Raw genomic sequence first — 22,578 nt, 5'->3', positions numbered from 1 at the left:
TGTTGGCCTAACAAGCAGAGGCACTGAATTAATGGAAACTTGTGTCATTTTATAGATGCTTTTGCGTAATTACTGTCGTAATTTTAAACTACATCGCACTGCACTTTCTCAGTTCCAACATCTAACACTAAAATATCCAGATTTTACATGTTGTGATTAAAAAGACTAATTCATCAGATTCTAAAGGGTTGAAATACCAGCTGTAACTGAAAATCTGTTATTTTTAAGGACGTTTAACACTAAAACACATCAACTGCACAATAGCCAGCAACTTCAGAGAGTTTGAGTTTCTAATTTTCTAAAAACCACACTGTTCTTTTCCTTTAACAATTTATGACCACATAATTGTTCAAAAGGTCAAACTGTAAAGGTGAATGAGTTTGCGGCTTCCTTCCAAAATAATTTCCTTCTTGAAGCTCAATGAGCAGAGTCATTGCTTCCTTCCTTCAACTTTGAAGTTACTTTCTGTCCTTGGCAGCGGACTTGTTTCATAATGACACGAGGAGAATCAGGTATTTGCTCGGACCTGAAAGTGAAACAATGCTGCTCCAACACAAGCGACAAAAACTGAAACTCAAAGTTTTATTATTTGGCTAGAATAAATTTCCCTTTAAATAATTCTTGAGAGAGGATTCCAACACTAATTGAAACATCAATCAGGCACATACTTTCAGCATAAAAACACAATTTTCCTTTATACTCCGAATTTTCATTGACACGCACAGTTGAAACTTGCAGTGTGCAAACCATCCAAACTTTCTAAAATGAAAGTATTGTACATGTACATGTTCCAGACAATACGACTAAGCAGCTTAAACTTCCTGAGGGACCTCCCACACTGCTGGCTTATTTTGTCACATACTATCCAAGGTTACGGGAGATATAAAGAACTACAACAAAGGCCTGTGGTTCTTTTCCACTTTATGTTCACAACCAGAGGTCCCTTCTTAAAGTACAGAACATGTTTAAGGAAGAAACACATTGTGGGAGGTTTGTGCCATGAAAATCAGCTTTATGAGATGACATAAAAGTGACTTCATGAAAAAAGTCACATTAAAATTGGTGTCATAGCACCACAACAAGGTTTAAATAAAACAGCGTTCCTCCTTTAACTGCATGATCAGACAGTTCGAACATCCAATGTTCCATAATTAGGGTGTTCTAATTACAGTGGCAAGCTTCTGGTACAATCACATAAGCTAACGTGCACCAATCAAGTGGCTGGTTGGAGAATCACATACAGCACAATGATTTATTTCATTTAACAGAAGACAAAAAATATGGTATAGAATTTTTCTCCAACTACTGAAGTGTCCAGTGTTCACCCGAGAAGCTGATGCTTTTTGGTGTTGAAGAGTGAAAAACTATGGCTGAAGTGAGTCGAAACAATGAGCGATTTTCCCCTCTGATTCACCGTGTGTTCCCAGCGCATTCTCCTCCTGACAGGATAAAAGTCTATCGCACAGATGTCAGTCAGCTCTTTTCAGCTCGGTTCCTGTTTAGAGCTGCTTTAGGGGTGAACTCCAGTTTCTCTTTCAGGCTGAGCACCTGGGTGCTGTCCATACCCACTTGTTCCTGCAGCTTTCGCTCCTCTCTGAGTTCCAGGATGCCCTTCTCTTCCTCCCGAGGTTTGGGGGTCCCTCTGATAAACCACTCCAGATGGTATCCCACTGCTCCGACCACAAACGCCACAGGGAAGGTGACATAAGGAGCATAGGTCCGCAACGCTGTCCACACGACAGGCCACATGACTGCACACGGCTTTGGCTGCCAGGTGCTCCATGCGGGGAAAACAGAGAATAAAGGATAAATCTAATTAAGCCTGGATAAGAGTAAAATCGCAGCAATATCGTCAGAGGAAACAGTTAATGGCCATTCAAAGGGCCAATAAAATTCACTGATAAAAAACCAGCAACTTTCCTTTACCTCACACGTTCTGATTTTATAAGCTTAAATGTGATACACATTTCCTATTTACTGGTTCGCTCTAGTGGTGGAATTTGATTCTGACAGTTAAATCAAATTATGTTTTAGAGCTGAACAATTTGGGGAAAATATCTAACTGTGATTTTTCTGACTGCTAATGTAATTTGATCTGCATTCATGTATTTAAAAAAAAAGTCAAGCTTCATTTCAAATATTCACCATGAAACAGATTTAAAACGTGGCTCCATCACGTTTTAAATCTGGCACATGTGAGACACCATCCAGAGTGTTCGTCACACAAGGAGAACGGCATGAATTTTAAAACCATTCACACAACAGTGATTCACTGCACGACAAACATCCTAAATCGCAGTCTGTACGGTTTACTAATTGCATTATTTCAAAATTGATTTCATTTAAAAACGTGTTAATTTTTCAGGTCCATTACTTGCTACTGACAGGGTGTTACTGAACTTAACACAGAAAAATACAAAACATAAAACCTCTTGTTTTACATTGATAAAAAAAAAAAAAAACAACACATAGTCTGCTGTGTACTACTTAAAATCATAAGAAAAGGCAGAATGAGGAAAGTTATTATTTTGGTCTTTTTAACGAGAGGAGGTCACATAATGGGGGAGAAAAGCGGATAAAAGGGTTTAAAAAGTGCACTAGGATTGAACTAAACGGGCATGTGCATTAAAAAGTCAGTAGGCCTATCTTGTCCTTCTTATGCCCTCGTCTTAGCCCTGACCTGTGGCACAAATAGCAAACAAAACAAATGGCGGAACTAACAGCCACTAAACTACAAGTATTTTTTACCCTCAAAAGTAGCGACTGACTATTACATATTAACAACTTCAACAAAACCCTGACGCATTTTCTGCGACTGTCAACACAGACACTCCACACTTTAATGTTAGCCAACTCTGTTGAATGGCTAATTTACATAACCACAAACAAATCTCACAATATCATAGTAATGCGAGTTTGTGGGCTTTTTTAAGTCAAGCCGAATTAAAGAGCTGTTCTTCACCATTCATGAGCGTTTGTTTCATATTCGACATCCTTAATTGTATCGTGTAAATTAGCGTACGAAATTAAATGGGAACATTTGCAATGGAGTTCGCCACTTAGCCGCTTCCACCATTGAACGCGGCACACTAATGAATAGGAACTGGGCTCCAAACAATTTAAACACGGCGTCTAAAAGCGTATAAACTACAATATCTAAAGTGTGACAGGTGACGGTGTATTATAGGTTAAATTATACAATGTTCGGCGTCAAAGTCATTCATATAAACTGCTTGTAATGTGCAGGAAATAGTAGTTAACCGGCGATAGCTCTTCAGTAACCCTAACAGTCACTTTAAAGATCACACTTCACCCACATCTCCTCTCTGTCTATCTCTATATGAAAGCTGCCCATGTGCTGTTTGTCTGTCTGTAGTATAAATAATGACCTTAGTTTATTTCCCGGTAGTCTTTACTTACCTTTACCGTTAGCACGTTGGTGCTGCAGTGACTCAACATCCGTGTGAAGCTCTGAATCCTTCCAGGTCACAAGCTGCAGCCTTTTCTCAGTGTTTTAGCGCCGCCTACTGGTCAAAATGGCGCACTGCTTGAAAATACAAAATAACTAACTACATTTAGATTGTTTTTATTCTTTTAGTAATATAATATAATATAATATAATATAATATAATATAATATAATATAATATAATATAATATAATATAATATAATATAATATATTATAATATAATATAATATAATATAATATAATACAATACAATACAATACAATACAATACAATACAATACAATACAATACAATACAATACAATACAATACAATATAATATAATATAATATAATATAATATAATGCTTTTATATGCCAAAAATGCATACATTCAAGGTAAGATCATTAAAATATGGATTGAGTGCAACTAATCTACTCATAATAAGTGGCTAGGTTATGTTAATCATTATTCATTACTAACTTTGTTTATATAGTGCTTTCAAATAAAAAGCAGCATACCCAGAAAGCAATATAACAACACAAAAAGTTCAAACAAGAAGACTACAGACGCAAAAAATACAAAAGGCAATAACTCAGCATTAGTTAATCCATATTACTGTTATTTATAAAGCACATTTAAAGCAACAGCAGTTGAGCCAAGGTGCTGTCCAGTAGAGAAATAAGATTGGTGTCATGGATTTGTCAAAATTGTATCTTTTACTGCTTGTGCTTTGACATTTTGGTGCTTTATCATTTCATTTGTTTTAATTGGTGGTTATTCTGTTAATGTATTCATCGTGAAATTCTGCATTTGGCAGCTTTTGCAGTGTTAACTCTATCTCTGTTTTTTGCTTCTCTTGTCTTTCCTTTTTTTTCTTTCCGTGTCTTGGCTGACTTTCTGTCGTACTTATGTCTTGCTTACTATTTTCTCTTTTCTTGGCTTGTCTGTCAAAGGACTTTGTAAACTCTGTGTTTAAAATGCACTACATATATATTTTAAAAAATATGAAGAATATTAATTTGCTTAACTAGTTCAAATATTAACATAAAGACCGTAAAGCATAATTTACCTGAGTATGGCAAATAGTGCTGTTAAGACCTTGCAACAATATATAGAATATACCAAAACAATGTAAAAGATAGAATTGAGACCTGAAAAAATTATATATAGAGAACCCAACAAATCCCAAAAGTAAAGAGGACCTCCAGCAGAACCAATCTCAGGTAGGGAAGCTATCTACCTCGACCAGGTGGAGTGAGAATAAAGTGGAGAGAGAAAAAGAAAGTAGATGGAAACAGACAGACAACATAAAGTAGAATACAAACACTAGATAAACTGGTGGGACCAGTAAGTGCAGATTAGACCAGTGTGGGTTCAGAGCAATAGCTGTAGAGAGGTACAGGAAGAGAGAGAGCTAATAGTGATAGTGGTAACCAATATGCATTCTGTGGGGTTTTTTATTGCATCAATTTATCCTTTTTTTGCATCAATTTATGGTGAAAAAATGTCTACATTTATTAAAAAGAAAAACGTAAAATTCAGGGACCAGGTGACAGTTCAAAAGATAATGGAATGCAGTGAGGCTCTCAGGCCCTCTGTAATGCTTTCAAATATTTACACTCCTGTAGATCAAGTGTGCTCATATAATACTATCTCTGCTGAATCAACACACATACAGGTATGATTTACTCCTCTGTCCTCTTTTGTGTCTCTTTAAATCTGCATGTGGCACCTTTTCACATCATGATAAATTAATTCATTGTGATTAATTTATGAACTCCTCCTTCAAAAAGATTTCTGCTCACGCTCGGAACTTTCTGCACATCGAGGACGTGTCGCACATATCTGTGGTTGCTATGCTGGAGGCGCTGTTGCATTTATGTTATGCAGCTGGGGGAGTAAACTGCATTGTATTCAGTTGTGTCATACAAGCTACAAAACTATTAAACAGTTCTTAATCAAACAGCCTTAATAAAGTATGTGTTGTGTAGTAACTATTCAGTCAGTCTTCTTATGTAACATACTTGAGATATTTGTCCCTTCCATGGCACGGACTAGGAGCTATAAAAAATCTTTTTGTGTTAAAACATTCAGTGGGGTTCTTGCACAAATCCTCCTCTCAAGGAATACACATGAAAGGCTGACAGATCTGTCACCAGTATTGTGCCATTCAGTGACAAGGCGTGAGCTACCCCCCTTTTTGGATGACAAACCCCTCAAGTGCCAAGATGTTTTTTTCTTTCAGTTTAAAAGCACCATTTGGCATATAAAAGACACACACTTTCAGAAGATTTCTGTACTGGGTGAAGACACAAACAGTTTAAGAGTCTTTGCTTACTTTAACTGCTTATGAGAGGGATGCAGAGAAATTGTGTAAATTTCACCCACAAAGAAAACTATATATTGCAACTATGACTATAGGGGAGGGAAAGTATTTCTCTTTGCCACTGTAGTTTCTGGGTAGTGAATCGGTAAGTGTTCTTTGCAAAGCTCTGTATGATTGATGACACTGATATTTCAGCTCCGAGGCCGAAAAGTTTTCCATAAAAATATACCAATGCTGGGCACAAGGCTGATCTCTAGCATCTGGAATGCAGCCTGCCATGGAGGGATGAGTAGCTCTGACTCAATGGTCATTTGTGCAGAGGCAAAGAGTGAAAAACAAAACAACACAGCGCTATATCCAAATTTGTTATCATTGCTTCAAATGCTGCTGAAAATGTTGTGATTAACTGTGTGGGTGATTATGCTTCATGCTTCAAATTATTCTTTTAAGCTGCTCCTCCCTCTGTGCTGTCCATCTTGTATTTGCCAGAACTGGCATTTGATCAGTCCTGTCAAATAAAGTGAAATGTGCTCATCCCCTGCAGGAAAACAACATTACTAATGCCAGTTCTGCTTTACCAGGAAACTTGGCACTGCCAGGATTATTTCATCAGTTCCTTTTTATTAGTGAATGTGATTTAGAAATGCTCCCGCCAAAAAAAAAAAAAAAAAAAATCCTGTAAAAATAGAACCATCTTATCAATCTAAATCAGAAACCGAGGCTGACAGAGTGGAGTGTCACAGCCCCTTAACTGGAGCCCTGTAGACCTGCTCTATTTGCACAAGTTAATTACAGACGTCAGGCATGGTCAGTGGTGGGAAGTTTCCTCATTACACAAAAAATGACAGCCAGGACTTAGGTTAAATCACTGCTGAATCGCAAGAGCCAGAAAAAATCTGCAGCATGGCTCTCCACAGGCTGAAACCTTCAAGCACGGTGCTCTTTTGGCTGTGAAGTCCCCAAACTCAACGTTTTGAAAACAGTCCAGACACTAAATACATGGGTTAACAAACAGAGAGGTGGCAGCGATGTGACACATGTGACACAAAGTGTGCTTAAGGACCTGTGACAAGCAGGTTTAGCCTCAAATTAGGATGTAGGGAGAGGGCTAACAAGGAGATGGATGTGGAATATGACCAAAAAAGATGCACAAGAGATTTTGATGGATTGCCTCTGATTTGGAATGAAGCAGGAGGACTCTTGACACAGACTGTGATCAAGCAGAGGAACAGATGGTGAGGAGAAGAAGTACCAGATGTGGAAAACAAAGATAAAGGCTTTTTTGCTCTTTTGTGCAGCTAGTCTGTCCTATAGAGGGAAAAATAACTAACTGGTTTTGGGCATTTTGAGGTTAGAGGTTACGAGTAGAGTTTGGGTTTCAATCAGCCACTCATGGTGTTGTCGAAAATTCAACACATTACGGAAACAACACTTCTTGCTTGGATCAAATGCCAATTCTGTTCTCCTGTTTATAGACCAGAGGCATATTTAAACCATGAGATTTTTCAAAATTGTCACAATGACAATAAAGTGCAATAAGTTATACAGTGATATCAATGAATACACTCAATGCTTAGCCTTTAAATTCAGATTAGTATTACCCACAACATACCCTTTGAGGTCATACAAGCATACTAACACTGTTAATGAAGTCCATAATGAATATGAAAACATTTATTTGCTTTTGGCATTACAAACCATTTTGGCATGTTTAATGGTTTCTGAATATATGACACAGTGGAGTGCATTATTCATTAATTACAGCCCCTAATGTACTGGCCACAGAAATATTGAAGTTCCTATTTAATTGGAATGAAAACATAATGAGGCGCGATTTAATTTCTCTTATTTTTTAGTCATACATCTTTTTTCATTTTCATTTAGAAGTGCAATTTAGCAGAAAAACACAATAAATTTACTTTGTGTAGCCCTAAAATCATCTTAACACTCTACTAAATGTGAGAGTAGAATACTTTTCATATTATAAAATGTGTCCAAGTTATACAATAGAGAAATACCTTCTGGGAATGCTAAATACCTCTCATGAACATAAATTTAAGAGGAGTTTTAATGGAGGGGCTGCACAGTGGCGTAGTGGTTAGCACTTTCGCCTTGCAGCGAGAAGGTCCCTGGTTCGCGTCCCGGCTTTCCCGGGATCTTTCTGCATGGAGTTTGCATGTTCTCCCTGTGCATGCGTGGGTTCTCTCCGGGTACTCCGGCTTCCTCCCACAGTCCAAAAATATGCTGAGGTTAATTGATCATTCTAAATTGCCCGTAGGTGTGAATGTGAGAGTGATTGTTTGTCTATATATGTAGCCCTGCGACAGACTGGCGACCTGTCTAGGGTGTCCCCTGCCTTCGCCCGAGTCAGCTGGGATAGGCTCCAGCCCCGCCCGTGACCCTAATGAGGATTAAGCGGTGTATAGATAATGGATGGATGGATGGATGGAGTTTTAATGGCACAGGATCATGTTATTGCTGCATATGAGCAAATTCAGAATAGGAATATTCAGGTCAGCACTGTCAACGTTGTACAGGAGGAACACAGAGTTATATCTTATTTCTTCAATTACTATGTTATCTCCTGTATTCAAGTTTTTACACTGATTCAGCCCTGACAGGTAGATAGTGAAGTCTACATTCAGGTAGTAAAACAGATTTTAACGGTCTCTAAATCGGATCTCAGTCAAACTGCTCATAATACCAAGTACTGGTTCTAGTGAACAAGAAGTATGGTCACTACCACCAAGGCATCTCTGGTAAAGATGAGACTGTTTAGATGGACAGGACACAGGAGCACTGGATATAATGATTTCAAGAAGCCACTTTGTGTCCTGTTAAAAGCTCACATATTCAGTGAAAACTTTGGCTACCTTCAAAATAGTCACTGGACTTCACTGAGGTGCATAGATTAGGTTCATCTATTTACAGCAACAAGCTATGGAGCAATCGGTACTGGCTAGTATATTGTGCACAAAGCAACATGTGGGGGCACTTACGGCAAAGCATTCAAGACTGAAGAAACTATAACCTGAACATGGAATGATACTGTGCATCCACAATGCAGAGGGACTGTCAGTGGAATGAGGCTCACATGAGCCTGCTGATGGTACCAGAGAGGAAATCCTCATAGCTGAGGCGAACGTTGCCCGTCATGTTCCTGTCTCTCTCCCTGAACACCTGCGTCATGCTCTGGAGCTGAGTGCACACCTGGATGAAGCGGTCCAGCTGGATGCCGGGTCGCCCGCCTCGGAAGGTGAAGCGCTGCACCAGCGTCTCAGAAAACTGGGGGCTGAGATTGTAGCCCATCTGAGCGAGGGCTGAGGAGAGAAGAGGAATGGCAGGAAGTTATTTTGGTGTGAGATTATCATCCTTTTATTTCCAGTTAACGGTAATATCTTTAACACACATGTAGAAAGGGATACCTTGATGTAACTCGGCACCACTGATAGATCCTGAGCGGTCTCTGTCATACTGCTGGAACAACGCTCTCCACCGCTGCATGAAGTCCCACAATGCCGAGAAACCAAACAGGTCGATTCGACCCGACCGCGTCTTGTCAAACATGTCTAACCGGAAACACAAATCACAGCACGCTGAGCAAAACAAGATTCAAAGAGTTTATGTCGGTTAAGACAAAGCACACATATGAAATGCATTTTTAGCATGTTCCATCAAGCCTGTCTCATGTCATCATGGATCCTCTACTTGTTTTATCTAAAAGTAGTCCAAACAAGCCACACACTTGTCATTATGGCAACAGTACACATTAGTCACTCCCTGGCAAATGCAACAGGAATGCAGGGACAGGCGCCCAATGAACAGACACCCAGACAAACATGTTGACTCCTGGCAGCCTAGATTTCTCCTTTTAGAAACATGAGATTTCTGTTCAAAATTTTGGAAGACTAAAAGGGTTATTCATGTATAAACCCAACCTACTTTCTTTTTTCCCACCATTTCTTTATCCATTTGTGTTTTCTAAATAACTTCCCCCTCCTCTGTGCTGTAGCCATTTAGGTCAGTGAAAGTATATTACATAGTGAAACATTGTGTCATTCTGCCTCAAGAAACACTGTTGAAGCATTTCCAATTAATTCATAAACACAGAATTACCTCACACCCTTATGAGCATTTCATTTAGTCGCAGCTGTACGACTTACTGATCATCATAAGGCAGGTCTCGTCATTAAACGCAGACCAGTTAGAGTTGACAAGGGCCTGCTTCAGCTCCTTCATGTTGATGAAGCCACTTCGGTCCGTGTCAACAGTCTGGAACCACTGGTATGCCTCTGGATTAACACCAGGAGGGACATTACCTACACAGAGGAAAAATAAGAATGATAACAACATGGCAGAGGAAGGAGAGGCATTCAGACTCTTTGAAGAAACCCATCACTAGAAGATTGTTTTCTCAGCTGCCCATCGCAGTTTCCCTCTTTTTTCTTCAATCTAGTCGAGCCAAGTTATTCTCTTTATTATTTCCCACTCTTACATTTTCAACTAGTTATTATTTCAGTAAAGGCTTTGAGGAGTAACGAGCATGGACGGGAAGAAAAAAAGAAAAAATGAAAGAGAGAAAGGAAAAGACAGTGAAGATTCTTGGAAATGAAGCGGCTGCCACGCTAGAATGCCAATTATTTATTTATTTATAGAGAGATGAAGAAACACACGTCGATTGTCTGACAGTTGAAACTGTGCCGAGTCTGTCGAGAAGAAACTTGATCATAAAAAATAATACATCTGTGCTTAACTCAGTCTTTTGCCTTTGGTGTTTAGAATGCACCAATTTGAAAAACAGGACATAATGACTGTAACACAGAATATATGGAATTTGCCTAATATAATTCTTATAAGTAATGGCATTTTATATACATTTGACTTCAACAGTTTCAATTGCTGGACAAATGGTTGGATAAAAGACATTATGCCAACAAAGACACTTATTTGAGTTTGAAATATAGTGGTTTATAATTGCATATAATTCTAATAATCCCACTGTCTGACTTATTTAATTAAAATACAATATAATTTTCTAGAATGGAAAAACGAAAAAGAAAAAATGTACAATCCTACAGTTACGAAATCAGCAGGTATTCCACTTAAAAAAAAGTACCTCTCCAACCTTAGGTATACATTCTCAGTGCTCACAAAAGCACCAGGTGTGGAAAAAAGGTAGAGGCAGGGTCAAGGGTTGAGGGAATGTCATCTCAGCAAGAGGTAGACAGTGTTGGGGCAGGAGGCCATTACCTGAATACATGGTGGAAAAGAATGGGAGGGTTTGAAAATATGGTGTGTGTAGAAGGGAGGAGTAGAGGGAGGGCTGATTGTCAGAAAAATGAATGGGGAGAGAGGGACAGGTGACACTTCGGGCCAGACCCTGATGGATTCTGTCCCTGTGAGGAGCGATGGTAACATCAGCTATCAGGTTCCGACTTAGACGTAGCTGCTACTGGAAACTGTGTAATCACACACACACACAAAATACACTCTTTGCCCATCTGTCTCTTACTCTGTTTAGCCCTCACTCAGTATTACCGGAGTCATCACTCCAGCCGTGTAATCCTGCTGAGGGGCACAAACTGAACCCTGTCTCTACATGACTGTCTGGGAACGTAAGTCATTTTCTATCCATCATCCCACCAGAGAACGAAGGAGCTTGAAAAAGAGAGAGAAGCAATGAAGAAGGGGAATGAGAGACTATGTGCAGTCTGCTCGTGTTCAGAATATGCCTGGTTAAGTCCCACAGGCAAAACTACTGCAGATGCTTATATAGCTCCAGTCTTAGCCCATCATTACCTGCAGGAGCATGATATCCGCCAGGTCCTCCATGAGGTTGTCCCCCATAACCTCCATAGTGCCCACCAGGGGCACCACCTGGTCCATGCCCATATTGCCCTCCATGACCCGGGACTCCATAACCGCCATAGGGAGCTCCTGTTGGACCAGCAGCACCTCCATATGGAGCTGAGGGCTGATGCCCATAGGGACCCCCAGCTCCACCATACTGAGCACCTGGTGGTGCGTTGCCTCCTCCTGGATAGCCCTACAGTGAGAGACAAGGGCAACGTTCACTGGAACTGTTTGATCAATACGAGCAATAAATGTTCTCAGCAGATGATCATTAGCAGGTAGACGCATTAGAGTACTATAGATACACAAGCTAATTTGGCAGGCTATACAAAAAGTAACAAAGTTCATTCTGTACCTGAGTAAAATTTTGAGTTAGTGCCACTTCAGTTGAGTATTTCCATATTCTACGACTTTGTACACCGCTACTGTTTCTTTACGGATGGAATGCATTTATCAGACAACTACTATAATTAGCCTGCAGATGAAGACTTCATTAACAAAACATGTAACTGATTTTTAAACTATGATACACTGTTATTAACTATTTAATGAAGTTCATATAAAGCCACCTGAGACAGAAAGTTGCACAATTAAAACTACTAGTCGGTTGATTGGTTTGAAAGATAATCACCTCCTATTTTATGGAAATTCAATTGATAGTTCCAGCTTCTCTTTTTCAAATATAGATAGGTGACCAAAAAAAGGAAAGCTTAACATAAAGTGTCTTGTAAAGGTGTTGGGCCACCATATGCCATCAGAACAGTGAAAAAAGTGTTGATTCCCCAAGTCTGTGTAAATTCACTGGAGGAATGGAACAACATTCTTCCTTATTTAGTGTTTTGGTGATGGTGGCCACTCTATATTTATAATCAAAGAATTTAGTGATTCTTTTTGTCCTATGGATGGGTGAACTGTCATCCTGGAGGTGACCACTCCTACCAGGATAAACATGTTTCATCACTCAGAACAATTTTGTATTAATTTTCAGTGACATTCCTCCCTAATGGGGCAAGTGGATCCAAATTTTGCCCACAAAATGCCCTCACATGTAACAGACCCACTAGATCACCTCATTGTAGTGGTGAAAGGTTCAGGTTTTTCCTTTAATATGTTACCAAGCAGTATCTTTATCACAAAAAATACATTGATTAACTAATGAAATGAAGAAGATCAGTATGAAGAAAACATAAAAAGCTATACGTTATAGCAGCCCTAGAAAGTAAGCATATTTAACTCCATTCTGATTATCTACAACCATTCAAAAGCTTGGATTTTCCTGTATAAAAACGTCTGCACTACTAAAACAGTAACACTGTTTAAGTTGGGGTAGAATATCTTTAGTGAGGTGTGACTACTTAATTTAACTGATTAGCCTGCTTGTTCTGAAAGATGCTATCTGTGCTGGAATAATGTTTTGTTCAAGGAAAACTGCAGTAATTGTGACTTCCGGAATAGATAAAGCACATTTACATACTGTAAGACAACAACTCCAGCCTCCAGCAACATTTGAAATAAATACAGTAAAGCAAGCTAGTTAGTACTGAAATATTACTAATAAAACGCAACAGTGTGCCTTGTAACAACACGCTGCTAACCTTAGCAAACACATGAATAGCTAACGTTACTTGTGGTCTAATGCCAGAAACCATTAGTTACGTTATTTCCAGATAATACACTTATTACACTATATAAACACGTTATTACTAATAACATAGAGAAAACCAAAAAAGCAATATTTAGGTACCTGTCCGTAGTGGAAACTCATGTTTGAAAGACTCTGCTTCCTTCAACACGGTATCCGAAAGGGAAGAGTACAGCACTGCTCAGTCATTGGTGCATTTCCCTGTCAGTCAAAACCGCGCCCGGAACCTCTGCTCCTGATTGGACAGCAGGGTGGAAAAATTGTGACGACAGAACAAGTAAGGAAGTATAGTTTGGGCAATCTTTACCCAATACTTTGTGAGTGAGTCAGTCATTGTGTGTAATCCTGTAACAAATACAAGGTTTACTCATAGACTGTGGCGTTGTTAGGCAGTATCGTCCGAGGCGTTAGTCGTAAGTGTTTAATGGAGCGCTCTGGATCTTAGTTTGTGTTTGTTTTTTTGTCTGCTGCCCTTAGGCAACCCTCAAATCTCACAAACTACCCAGCATAGAAATTCTAAAGGCTGCAGAGAGATCTTTAAACAATCCTGTATTTGATGTGTTTATGAACACTACAAATGGGAGCACAATAAAGTCAGAATCAACGATCAAAATAAAACCAGAAGCAACAAGAAAAGTAGGTAAAGCTAGAAAGAGAACTACAAAAGCACCCTCACATCAAGAGAGATACTTTCAATATGATGCTGTCAGCTACCAGTGAGGGGACTATCAATATACTTACTTCAAAGGAAATATCTCAAATCATATTTTATATAGCCTCAGTGAAGTCAATTTGTTGATCCAAAACTTTGTTCAGTGCAACACAAATTTTATCTTTTGCAGCAGTTTTGGTCTGATTATTATTGCCTAGGTATTTATTTGGGGTATTGTGTTTTGAGCGAACTGCATCTCTTCTTGGTTAAAGGTCAGTCACCCAAATTATGTTTACATCAAGTAATTCTAAACATTTCAGATGATGATTGATCACTTGTAAGACACACAATCTCACTCCAGCTGATAGCTGAAAGCTGCTGGTTTAGCTCAGTGGTTCTAAAATGTTTTTGTCACAAGACACATTTTTACACATGATAAAAGCTCTAAATGATCAGAAATCAGACTAATTCAAAGATACACAGTCTGAGAATCACTGATCTATCCTGCATTCACTATAACAATAACGAGGAACATGGACTGACCATGGAAAATGGGATGACCTCTTACATTTTATTTTAGTTTTACTCTGAAATTAATTGATAATGGTGCAATTATCGTGTTAAAATCTAATGATATGTGGGCAAGGCTAAGCATCCAATGTTTCAAGATCCAAACAACATTTCTGCTGACAAAACATAAGCTCTTTACCGTATAATAAAAAAGACAGACACTGAAATACTGTGAAACAACTTTATAGGCCACAACAATAAATACAAAATGCAAAACAAAAATATATTATCTACAATCTTATTCTGTCGGTATAAAACAATTTTTGTGCGATTTTTCAGTGGCCATAATTTCACACGTCTCACCTTCATTAAGGAACTCTGATTTAATAGTGTGAAAGCACAACATCAATAGGCGTCAAACTGAGTCCTGAACAATAAAGAGCATTTTCTTCATATTCCATATCTATCAACAAAACCCCCTCAGATGATTTCTGCTGATTTCTGTGTCAACAACTAAAGAAATTGCTCTGTTTTGTCTTGTTTTATTCATTAGGGGGCAGTGTGCATGTTCAGGCAAATGGCTTCACTCTGTGTATTTACATCACTTGGGGTCTTTCAACATTTTATAATTTTATCAACAAATTGCCTGATTTTTACATCTTAAGCTTACTACTGGACAATGATGCAGGCACAAAAACACAGATACAGACGCACATTCGTACATACACAGCACACCATTTCCAAAAGAAACATTCGATAGCCTCTAACGTCCTCTGTAACCCTCCGTTTACAGGAGTAGATCTGCATGCATAACGTGTGCCCTCCTGCAGAATCTCATTTAACCGATAATATTTACAAATCGCTGTCTCAGAAATCCCTGAAGTGATGGGTATCTTTGGTGCTGAGCGGCAGTTCTCTGTGGAGTTTGATGCATGCGCTCGCTTGCAGTGGCGCCTTGAATACTTAGTTTTTCGTCATAGCCACCACTACACCAAACATCATTACTTCTTAGGAGGCGGCCCCTCCTCAGTCTTGATGTTGGTGAGGTTCTGGATGGATGCTGTGGGGTCCACTCTGATTGATGCTTTGGACCTGAACTCTGACCTGGGTGCTGCCAGTGGCGTCATCTCGTGACTCTCTGCAAACATCCTCCTGTCCGCTTCGGCCTTCCTCCTAATAAGCTTCTGGATGCGTTTGCAGATGAGGTAAATGATCTCACAGATGCACATGAGGATGCAGAAGGCAGAGGAGACCACCATGAAGAGGGTGAAGATCTTTTTCTCTGTGGGACGGGATATGTAGCAGTCCACTGTGTTGGGGCATGGCTCCAGGGAGCACTTGGACAAGCGGGGCATGTCGTAACCATCATAGATGTGGTACAGGATGTAGAGGAAGCCAGCGTCGAAGCCTGCCTTGAAAATCAGGCTCAGCTATAAGAAGATAAATGAGGATTAAACAAGGAAAAATACAACTGTTTAACTACTGGTCTGGGTTTGATAATTTGAGAAGTGATGCATTTTAGTATCAGATTTGTGATCTAATGCAGGTATTTTAATGAAAAATTGCAAGGTCATAACTTAGCTTCGGTCTGGTTTGGATGGATGATAAAACTGCAACAATATTTGACATTTCTAACACTGACTTCAGTTTGGATATGTGTTTCTTTGTGTGACATCTACAGCATAAACTCTCCTTTCATTCTTACCAGGTATGTCCACCACAGCCCCCCACGTTTCTTCCCAGGGTTGGCATACAGATGGGTGCCTTTGTGGGAGGCGGTGTACTGCATGTCCTTCTTCTCCCTGTACTTGACGTGGCCGACGACCATCAGCGACGGGCAGGTGACGAAGATGAGCTGCAGGGCCCACAGGCGGATGTGGGAGATGGGGAAGATGCTGTCGTAGCACACGTTGTTGCAGCCCGGCTGGGCAGTGTTGCAGACAAAGTCTTTGCTCTCATCACCCCACACTCGCTGGGCTGCCACCACGAACACCATCACCCGGAAGACGAACACCATCGAGAGCCAGACCCGACCGAAGACGGTGGAGTATTTGTTGACCCCGCTGAGGAGCGCCTCAAGTGCAGACCAGTTCATGACTGCTGCCTCAGAGGTAGAGGAGAGGACGGAGGAGGCTGAAGGAGGTGAAGTAGCTCCTCAAGAGAATGGGTGGGAGGGGGTTCCTGATGATCTGACCCTGCGGAATGAAGAAATAACAAAGCAGATTAGAGGAAGGAGAGTAGTTCAAGCAATTGCAAACGAAACACTACACTTTTAACCCATGTTTTTACTTTATAAAGATGGTTGAGAGACTTGAGACAGATATTTTAAACTAAATGGTCATAACTGAAGCAGGAGGAGCTGAAACATCCTGACTTTTAGTCATACACTACAACAATGCAACTAAACAGAATCCTTTGTTACATCCTCCTTGGTTGGTAAACACCCACATCTTTCAGACTCCAAACAGTTACTGTATAATTCAAGGACTCTGTTGTAAATCTGTAGTCTTTGATTCTAAACCAACACAACCCTGCAAATACCAGTCATTTTCTCAGACTCAACAAAGCCCCTCTAAAGCCCCAGGAGATATTGTACTGTAGCTTTCACAGAAGGAAGTGTATTCTGCATGACAAGTAAACTGGAAGAGTGTGAAGTAGGTAGAGTGCTCCTTTAAAGATTTATATTCTTGAAGTTACAAATTACTCCATCAAAACAGTTCATTTACTTGATTTATTCAAATCTCCTTCGTATTCCAAATAACTGTATGTGCTGCTGTGCATAAATTACACAAAACAACATGCACATAATATTGTCAAGTGCTACTTTCACAATTGTTTTGCATTTATTATAGTGGTGTGATGATATACTGGACCACTACTGACAATAATTGTGATATTTCAGAACTGAAATATTGATATAATATTAAAAATACACATATAAAAATATCATAAGTAATGCCCCGCCAGTATCTGTTGAGCTGACCCGCCACACAGAACATAGAAACAACAGTTATGTTTAACAGTACAGTTATGGCTACAGACTCTCTCCACCTCTCTGCACTTAGATTTCCAGGGCAATTCATTTGGCAAAATGGAGACAAAGCAGACAAATTTGACTACTAGTTTTTAGTTCATTTTTAATACATATCACAATGTCTTTATCATGAATTCATTTGGCCATGTAATGAAAATCTGATATAGTAACAGCCCCAGTTTCTATCAGTATTACACAGCATCAGTGAAGCTATTGCAGCCTGGCTGTTGGGGGTATTACCCAACTCTAAGAACCTGGATAAACGATCACAAACAAAAAGAACAGTTCTGAAATGATGATTGATGGTGTGAAATCAGAACAACCAGCATCATATTCACAGATATATTCCCTTTAATAGGTGTTCTGTGTTTACACAGAGCTACTTTTTCAATACAAACTCATTATACATCAATGAGTAAGTCACCATCAGAGCCTCCCTTTGCTGAAAAGACAAACCAATACCTGCGACTCTATTAGTCAGCTATTTGAACAGTGTGGCAGAGCAGGCAGCCACAGTCATCCGTGAAATCTCAAATGCCAGTTGTAGTTGTGGTTCTTCAGAGGACTGTTAAGGGATTATATTTCATTTGTGAATGCAAAGCATGACAGTGTCATGGGACCTGTGCTCTGGAAGAGAATTTTATTTAAGATAAGACCATGTGGATTTAATGATCTGATCGTGCACAGACTTTTAAATCACCTTAGCAGTTTTGAAATTTTAAAAGCCTTGAAATGCATATTTGATTTTGTTATGTAAGTGTGGACACAAGGAGGGTCTGCTGTGGTACATATGGGTTAGGTTTTTGCAAGGATTTCTTTTCAGCAATGGAAAAAAAGCTTCTCTTTTACATTTCCATCTCATTCTGATGAATGCTCACAGCCTGACAGAGAACAAGTTGGATAACAGCCTCGCTGTCCACTGTTCCATTTCAGTTCTGTCTCGTCTAATCCTGAGAATTTGAATTTAGAAACACTTCTCCTTCAGCATTTCGGCATCACTGTAGATATATTGAGCTGTCAAATCAGTTGCTATTTTCTCTCTCATCCAGCATTCCTGACTATTAAATTACACAGCATAAAAAGACTTGACTCTATGAATGCTTTCAGAATCACAACATGGGCTATCAAAAGCCAGACATGTTCAATCACTGCTGCTGTTACCTGCACTTTACCTCTCCTTCTAAATGGATAACACAACCGGCAGCATTCATCTTACAGCGTGCCTCGATCAGCCTATGCCTCTGGGACTCAGATGTTCTGCAGTTTTACTTATAGAACAGGCTGTAAGGACGATTCTTACTGTGAAGCTCCAGGCATGTAAGCTTAAAAAAAATGCCACAGAGGCTTGATAAACACACTTCCCCTAACACGAATGTACAGTATAATTCATTGCTTTTTCACAAATGTTTAGAGGAAGTGAATCCTCTCCTAATTTTGCACAAACTTTGAGGTGACATTCAGCCCAGATAGGAGAGAAAACCTCAGAGACAACAGTATATCTTGTCTGGCGATGGCGGACCACAATTTGTTTTCCCATTTGCTCTAGATTGCAATGTTGCCCTCACTCCCGACAGCAGCCAGCCTCGTCTATCTCTTCGCCGTGGGTTTGTCTTTCCCTTTGTTGTCACAGAGGAGACATATCACGCTCTCTCAGGTTGTATGATGCATTTGATAGCAATATTCTAATTCACAGTAATGCAAATATAGCTCTAGTGTCTGCCCCCGGCTTTATTAAGAGTCTTCCAGAGTGTGGGCTAAATCAACAACCATAAACAGTCTCGGCATCACACACAACAGGTGAGATATTAAGCATAAAACCTGCATAATTCTGAGTTAGAAAAGATCCCTTTACAGCTCCTCTGACACAGTGATACATCCTTGGACTGTGACTGGCTCTACAGGTTGAGCTAGTTGCAAATATGTTTCCATCCACCAAGAATACATTATCTGTATGAGTCAAAGCTCCTGGCTAACAAGGTGGGGCTGAGGTGCTCTTGTGTGCCTTCTTTTTCTGCTTCCCAGCTCTGCTTTTCTTAGCTTTTTCCCTGTCATTCACACATCTCACCTTTTTTTTTCTTTTATACCCTCAACCCGACTTTCTTCTATTTTTCAAGGTACCATGAATCAGCCAGAGGAGTAAAGCAGAAGCAATCCGTGTATAGTTTTATTCGCACCGCTTCCAGTTATCTGTCTTTACAAATCTCATTCTTTTGTACGCGCCAGAGCTGAGCTCTTCCCTTGACATGATCTTCCCTTGTTATATGATAGAAAAGGAACAGAATGAACAATATTCTTGCCCTTTGACTGCCCCTTTTTCTTCCACTAGCTTTTGTCCTCTTGGATCCTTTTCTTATTTTGTATTCATCTGATATTAAACCAAAAGACAGAAATTAATCTACATTTCATCTATTTTCTCGATCCAACAATTCTTATAAATACAGATAAACAGAAAGCACCTTACCCTAGAAGCACTAGAAAGGAGATCTCTCCTGAGTGCCAGTCAGTGTAGCCTGTCAGCTGCTGTCACGTCGATGCAATCTGGCTTGATCTCACCTGTGGATTTTGAGGGGGCTGGCTCTGAGGTGTGGACCTGCTGCAAGACTTCAGGAATGGGAAGATGGGTGGAGCATCATTTACAGACAGTTCAATGCTCTCACCAACTGGTTATTCCAATCTGTACTTTTTGGGCATGAGTAGACTTGCCCGGAGGTATTTTTGAACAACGACAGAGAAGTGACAAAGAGATAAATATCAGAGAAAAGAAAGGGAAACCGTGCGACAAGTTGATGGTCATGCAATGGGAAATGATCAGACAAAAGTGATGTGATAATGACAGTTTGACCTAAGACATTTAGAGGAAATGGTAAGCAACAGGCAAGTGGACCAACACAGAGATCTGCATGATGTTATATATGACTTTAGGATGCAAAGTCTAATCCATGAGTGTGAATGCTGGTCTGTGCTGGTTTCAAGTGTCTGACCTTTTGATCCCACTTAGCTGCAGCTTCATCAGCTTACATTTACTGCCCTGCTACTGTGCACAGCGATGATTGGACATGCACAAAAAGAAAACTTCAGGCTGCCCTTTCTTGGCCCACTCAAAATGAAAGTCAGGGAAACATCTAAACAATAGTTTGAAATACAGAGTGAAAGGAAACACTGGGGAAATTACAGTAAATTAAAGTTTTTCTTTTCAGTGAAACTTATGGGCATACTGACATAAAATCACATAAAAACAAAAACACACCCATAATCCCCTTTGGCATCATATTCAAATTCCACAAAGTTCTGGTCCTGAATCGCACTTCTTCTTTCTCAGCACTTATACACAAAAAAACATAATCAGAATGAACAATGACATGGCAGCTAATTCCTGCAGGAAATTCTATTGTAGATGTATCTTCACAGCAAACAAACTGGTTCCACAGGCGAGAGAGATTTCTCAGAAAATTTTTTTTCTGGTTTAGTTTCCAAGTGATGTGCTGACACGCCTACTTGCTTGGCTTTCCAGCAATGTGACAAATACAGTAAGAGGAAGTAAACAACCAAAGCAAGGTACACATGCTCTTAATTAACATACAAATAAATAGATTTTTTATGTGGAAGATGAATATTAACACAGAATAATGTCAGTTAGTTGTTAGGTTTCGAATGTACAGTGTTGTTACTATGTGAGAAGGGAGAGAAAGAGACAAAGGAAAATGCTAATTACTAAGTTCAGTTAGGGTGTGCCGAGGTAATGCTAGATAACAATACTTAGAACCCACAGAGCAGGTTCTCTCATCTGGTTTCTTTCTTTCTGTCTTTCTTTCTCTTTCTTTCTTTCTTCTTACATAATACCAGTCAGTCATTTTTAAAATTCCGACATTGAACCTGACTAAAAATAGCACACTCTGCAGAAGGCTGAATTCTGCAGTAAATATAATATTATCCAGCGCTGAGAGGACACAGGCAGGAGAAAGATCAGACAGAGAGAAAGATGAACGCCTTTCTACAAAGAATATGTTATGCCCTCTGTTGGCCTCTAGAGAATGCTGATGCTCCATCGTTTTATTACACTTTTTTTCCCCCTGCCAAGCTGAAGAGGGGGAAAGAGAGAGAGAGGGAGGCCAGAAATGTTAAGCAGACAGTGAAGAGGGAATCTCATCTCTCCTATTAAGCAGCTGCATCATCTGTAAGAAAGAAAGGGGGATCTAAGACAAGCCACATTACTGGTTTCTTTAGTGATATTACTGTCCAAAAACAAGCTCTTATGTGATTTAATTGTACTGACCTATAGATTTAACATTTAAAAAGCAGGCAGTCTTTAGCTGAAGCTACATATCAAGCTCTTTGCTCGCTTGTGGTTTCTCATTAGGCACAGTGTGAGTATGTATGCAGATGCTCAGCCAATCAGAGTGACCCTATTTAACTCCTATGGCTCTGCAGTAAATGAGGTGCTGGCAATGCCGTCATCCATGGAGTCTTAAGTAGCCGGGAATGAACATCACAACATATTTGACCGGTCAGTCTGTAAGTGTTGGCTGATTCATGCCTGGTCACAGCGAGAGAGTTGAAGCCAGAGCTTGATTGTTCCGCTAACCCTGCTGCTCTGTCTTCACAACTGCTTTGCACAATGTGTGGTTTGTTTAGTGTAAATTTTTCAGCACAACAGTACAGGTGGTTACCGCCGTTGCTAGGAAATTATGTTTGCCTGCTACGAAAAAGTCCACAACTGTCATTGACAAAAATTCATCACATCATATTGCATTTCAGTATTGCTATCGCCTAATTGGTCCCTTATGATATTTTTTTCAGTTCTTTTTGCAAGCAATACAAGGATGACACTAATGATGCCCAGTGCACATGGATTTTTCCCATGCAGCTGATTGCATTTTCAAAGCACAAAAGGAACAGCCCTCTGATTTTGTTCAGGTTGATTTGGATACTTGGGCTTAAAGGTGTGGATTTCAGTGGTGGAAAGTAACAAAGTACATTCACTCAAGTACTGTAGTTAAGCACAGTGTTGAGGTGCTTTATGTGAGCATTTGCATTGTAACTTGCTTTGTACTTCTACTATATTTCAGAAGGGAATATTGTATTTTATACTCCTTTACCTTTACTTTTGAGATG

The 22,578-nt window shown here is 39.7% G+C and overlaps 3 protein-coding genes across 4 annotated transcripts; all 3 read right to left on the bottom strand.

The window, feature by feature from the left end:
- Nucleotides 1–568: 568 nt before the first annotated feature.
- smim12 (small integral membrane protein 12) lies at nucleotides 569–3,549 on the bottom strand. 2 transcript variants are annotated; one of them, XM_023275787.3, is made up of 2 exons: nucleotides 3,421–3,549; nucleotides 569–1,777 (listed from the first exon to the last, which is right to left on the bottom strand). In XM_023275787.3, the coding sequence occupies exon 2, from the start codon at nucleotides 1,747–1,749 to the stop codon at nucleotides 1,474–1,476; it is 276 nt and encodes a 91-aa protein (XP_023131555.1). In that variant the 5' UTR covers nucleotides 1,750–1,777; nucleotides 3,421–3,549; the 3' UTR covers nucleotides 569–1,473. The 2 variants fall into 2 exon arrangements, with proteins under 2 accessions (XP_023131555.1, XP_054874191.1); XM_055018216.1 differs by having other exon boundaries at nucleotides 3,417–3,436.
- Nucleotides 3,550–8,227: 4,678 nt separating this feature from the next.
- On the bottom strand, nucleotides 8,228–13,474 carry pef1 (penta-EF-hand domain containing 1). Its single transcript, XM_023275792.3, has 5 exons — nucleotides 13,373–13,474; nucleotides 11,575–11,821; nucleotides 9,939–10,094; nucleotides 9,201–9,344; nucleotides 8,228–9,095 (listed from the first exon to the last, which is right to left on the bottom strand). Exons 1-5 carry the CDS (start codon nucleotides 13,391–13,393, stop codon nucleotides 8,866–8,868), a joined length of 798 nt encoding a protein of 265 aa, XP_023131560.2. The 5' UTR covers nucleotides 13,394–13,474; the 3' UTR covers nucleotides 8,228–8,865.
- Nucleotides 13,475–14,659: 1,185 nt separating this feature from the next.
- gjb9b (gap junction protein beta 9b) lies at nucleotides 14,660–20,085 on the bottom strand. The gene is made up of 3 exons (XM_023275783.3): nucleotides 19,928–20,085; nucleotides 16,138–16,627; nucleotides 14,660–15,862 (listed from the first exon to the last, which is right to left on the bottom strand). Exons 2-3 carry the CDS (start codon nucleotides 16,525–16,527, stop codon nucleotides 15,434–15,436), a joined length of 819 nt encoding a protein of 272 aa, XP_023131551.2. The 5' UTR covers nucleotides 16,528–16,627; nucleotides 19,928–20,085; the 3' UTR covers nucleotides 14,660–15,433.
- Nucleotides 20,086–22,578: the final 2,493 nt, after the last annotated feature.

Source organism: Amphiprion ocellaris, chromosome 15 (assembly GCF_022539595.1).
Source record: "Amphiprion ocellaris isolate individual 3 ecotype Okinawa chromosome 15, ASM2253959v1, whole genome shotgun sequence".
Classification (NCBI taxonomy): Eukaryota; Metazoa; Chordata; class Actinopteri; family Pomacentridae; genus Amphiprion; species Amphiprion ocellaris.
Note: the sequence above shows the minus strand (reverse complement) of the source record. Positions and strands in the feature narration are given on the sequence as shown.

What these genes read in the sequence shown, in the direction of transcription:
- smim12 (XM_023275787.3), bottom strand. Translation starts at nt 1,749, where the DNA reads ATGTGGCCTGTCGTGTGGACAGCGTTGCGGACCTATGCTCCTTATGTC.
- gjb9b (XM_023275783.3), bottom strand. Translation starts at nt 16,527, where the DNA reads ATGAACTGGTCTGCACTTGAGGCGCTCCTCAGCGGGGTCAACAAATAC. An exon ending in GGCTGTGGTGGACATACCTG is followed by an intron (nt 15,863 to 16,137) that starts GTAAGAATGAAA and finishes ATCTTCTTATAG; the next exon opens with CTGAGCCTGATTTTCAAGGC.
- pef1 (XM_023275792.3), bottom strand. Translation starts at nt 13,393, where the DNA reads ATGAGTTTCCACTACGGACAG. An exon ending in GACCTGCCTTATGATGATCA is followed by an intron (nt 9,345 to 9,938) that starts GTAAGTCGTACA and finishes GTTTCCGGTTAG; the next exon opens with ACATGTTTGACAAGACGCGG. An exon ending in TGGTGCCGAGTTACATCAAG is followed by an intron (nt 9,096 to 9,200) that starts GTATCCCTTTCT and finishes TTCTCTCCTCAG; the next exon opens with CCCTCGCTCAGATGGGCTAC.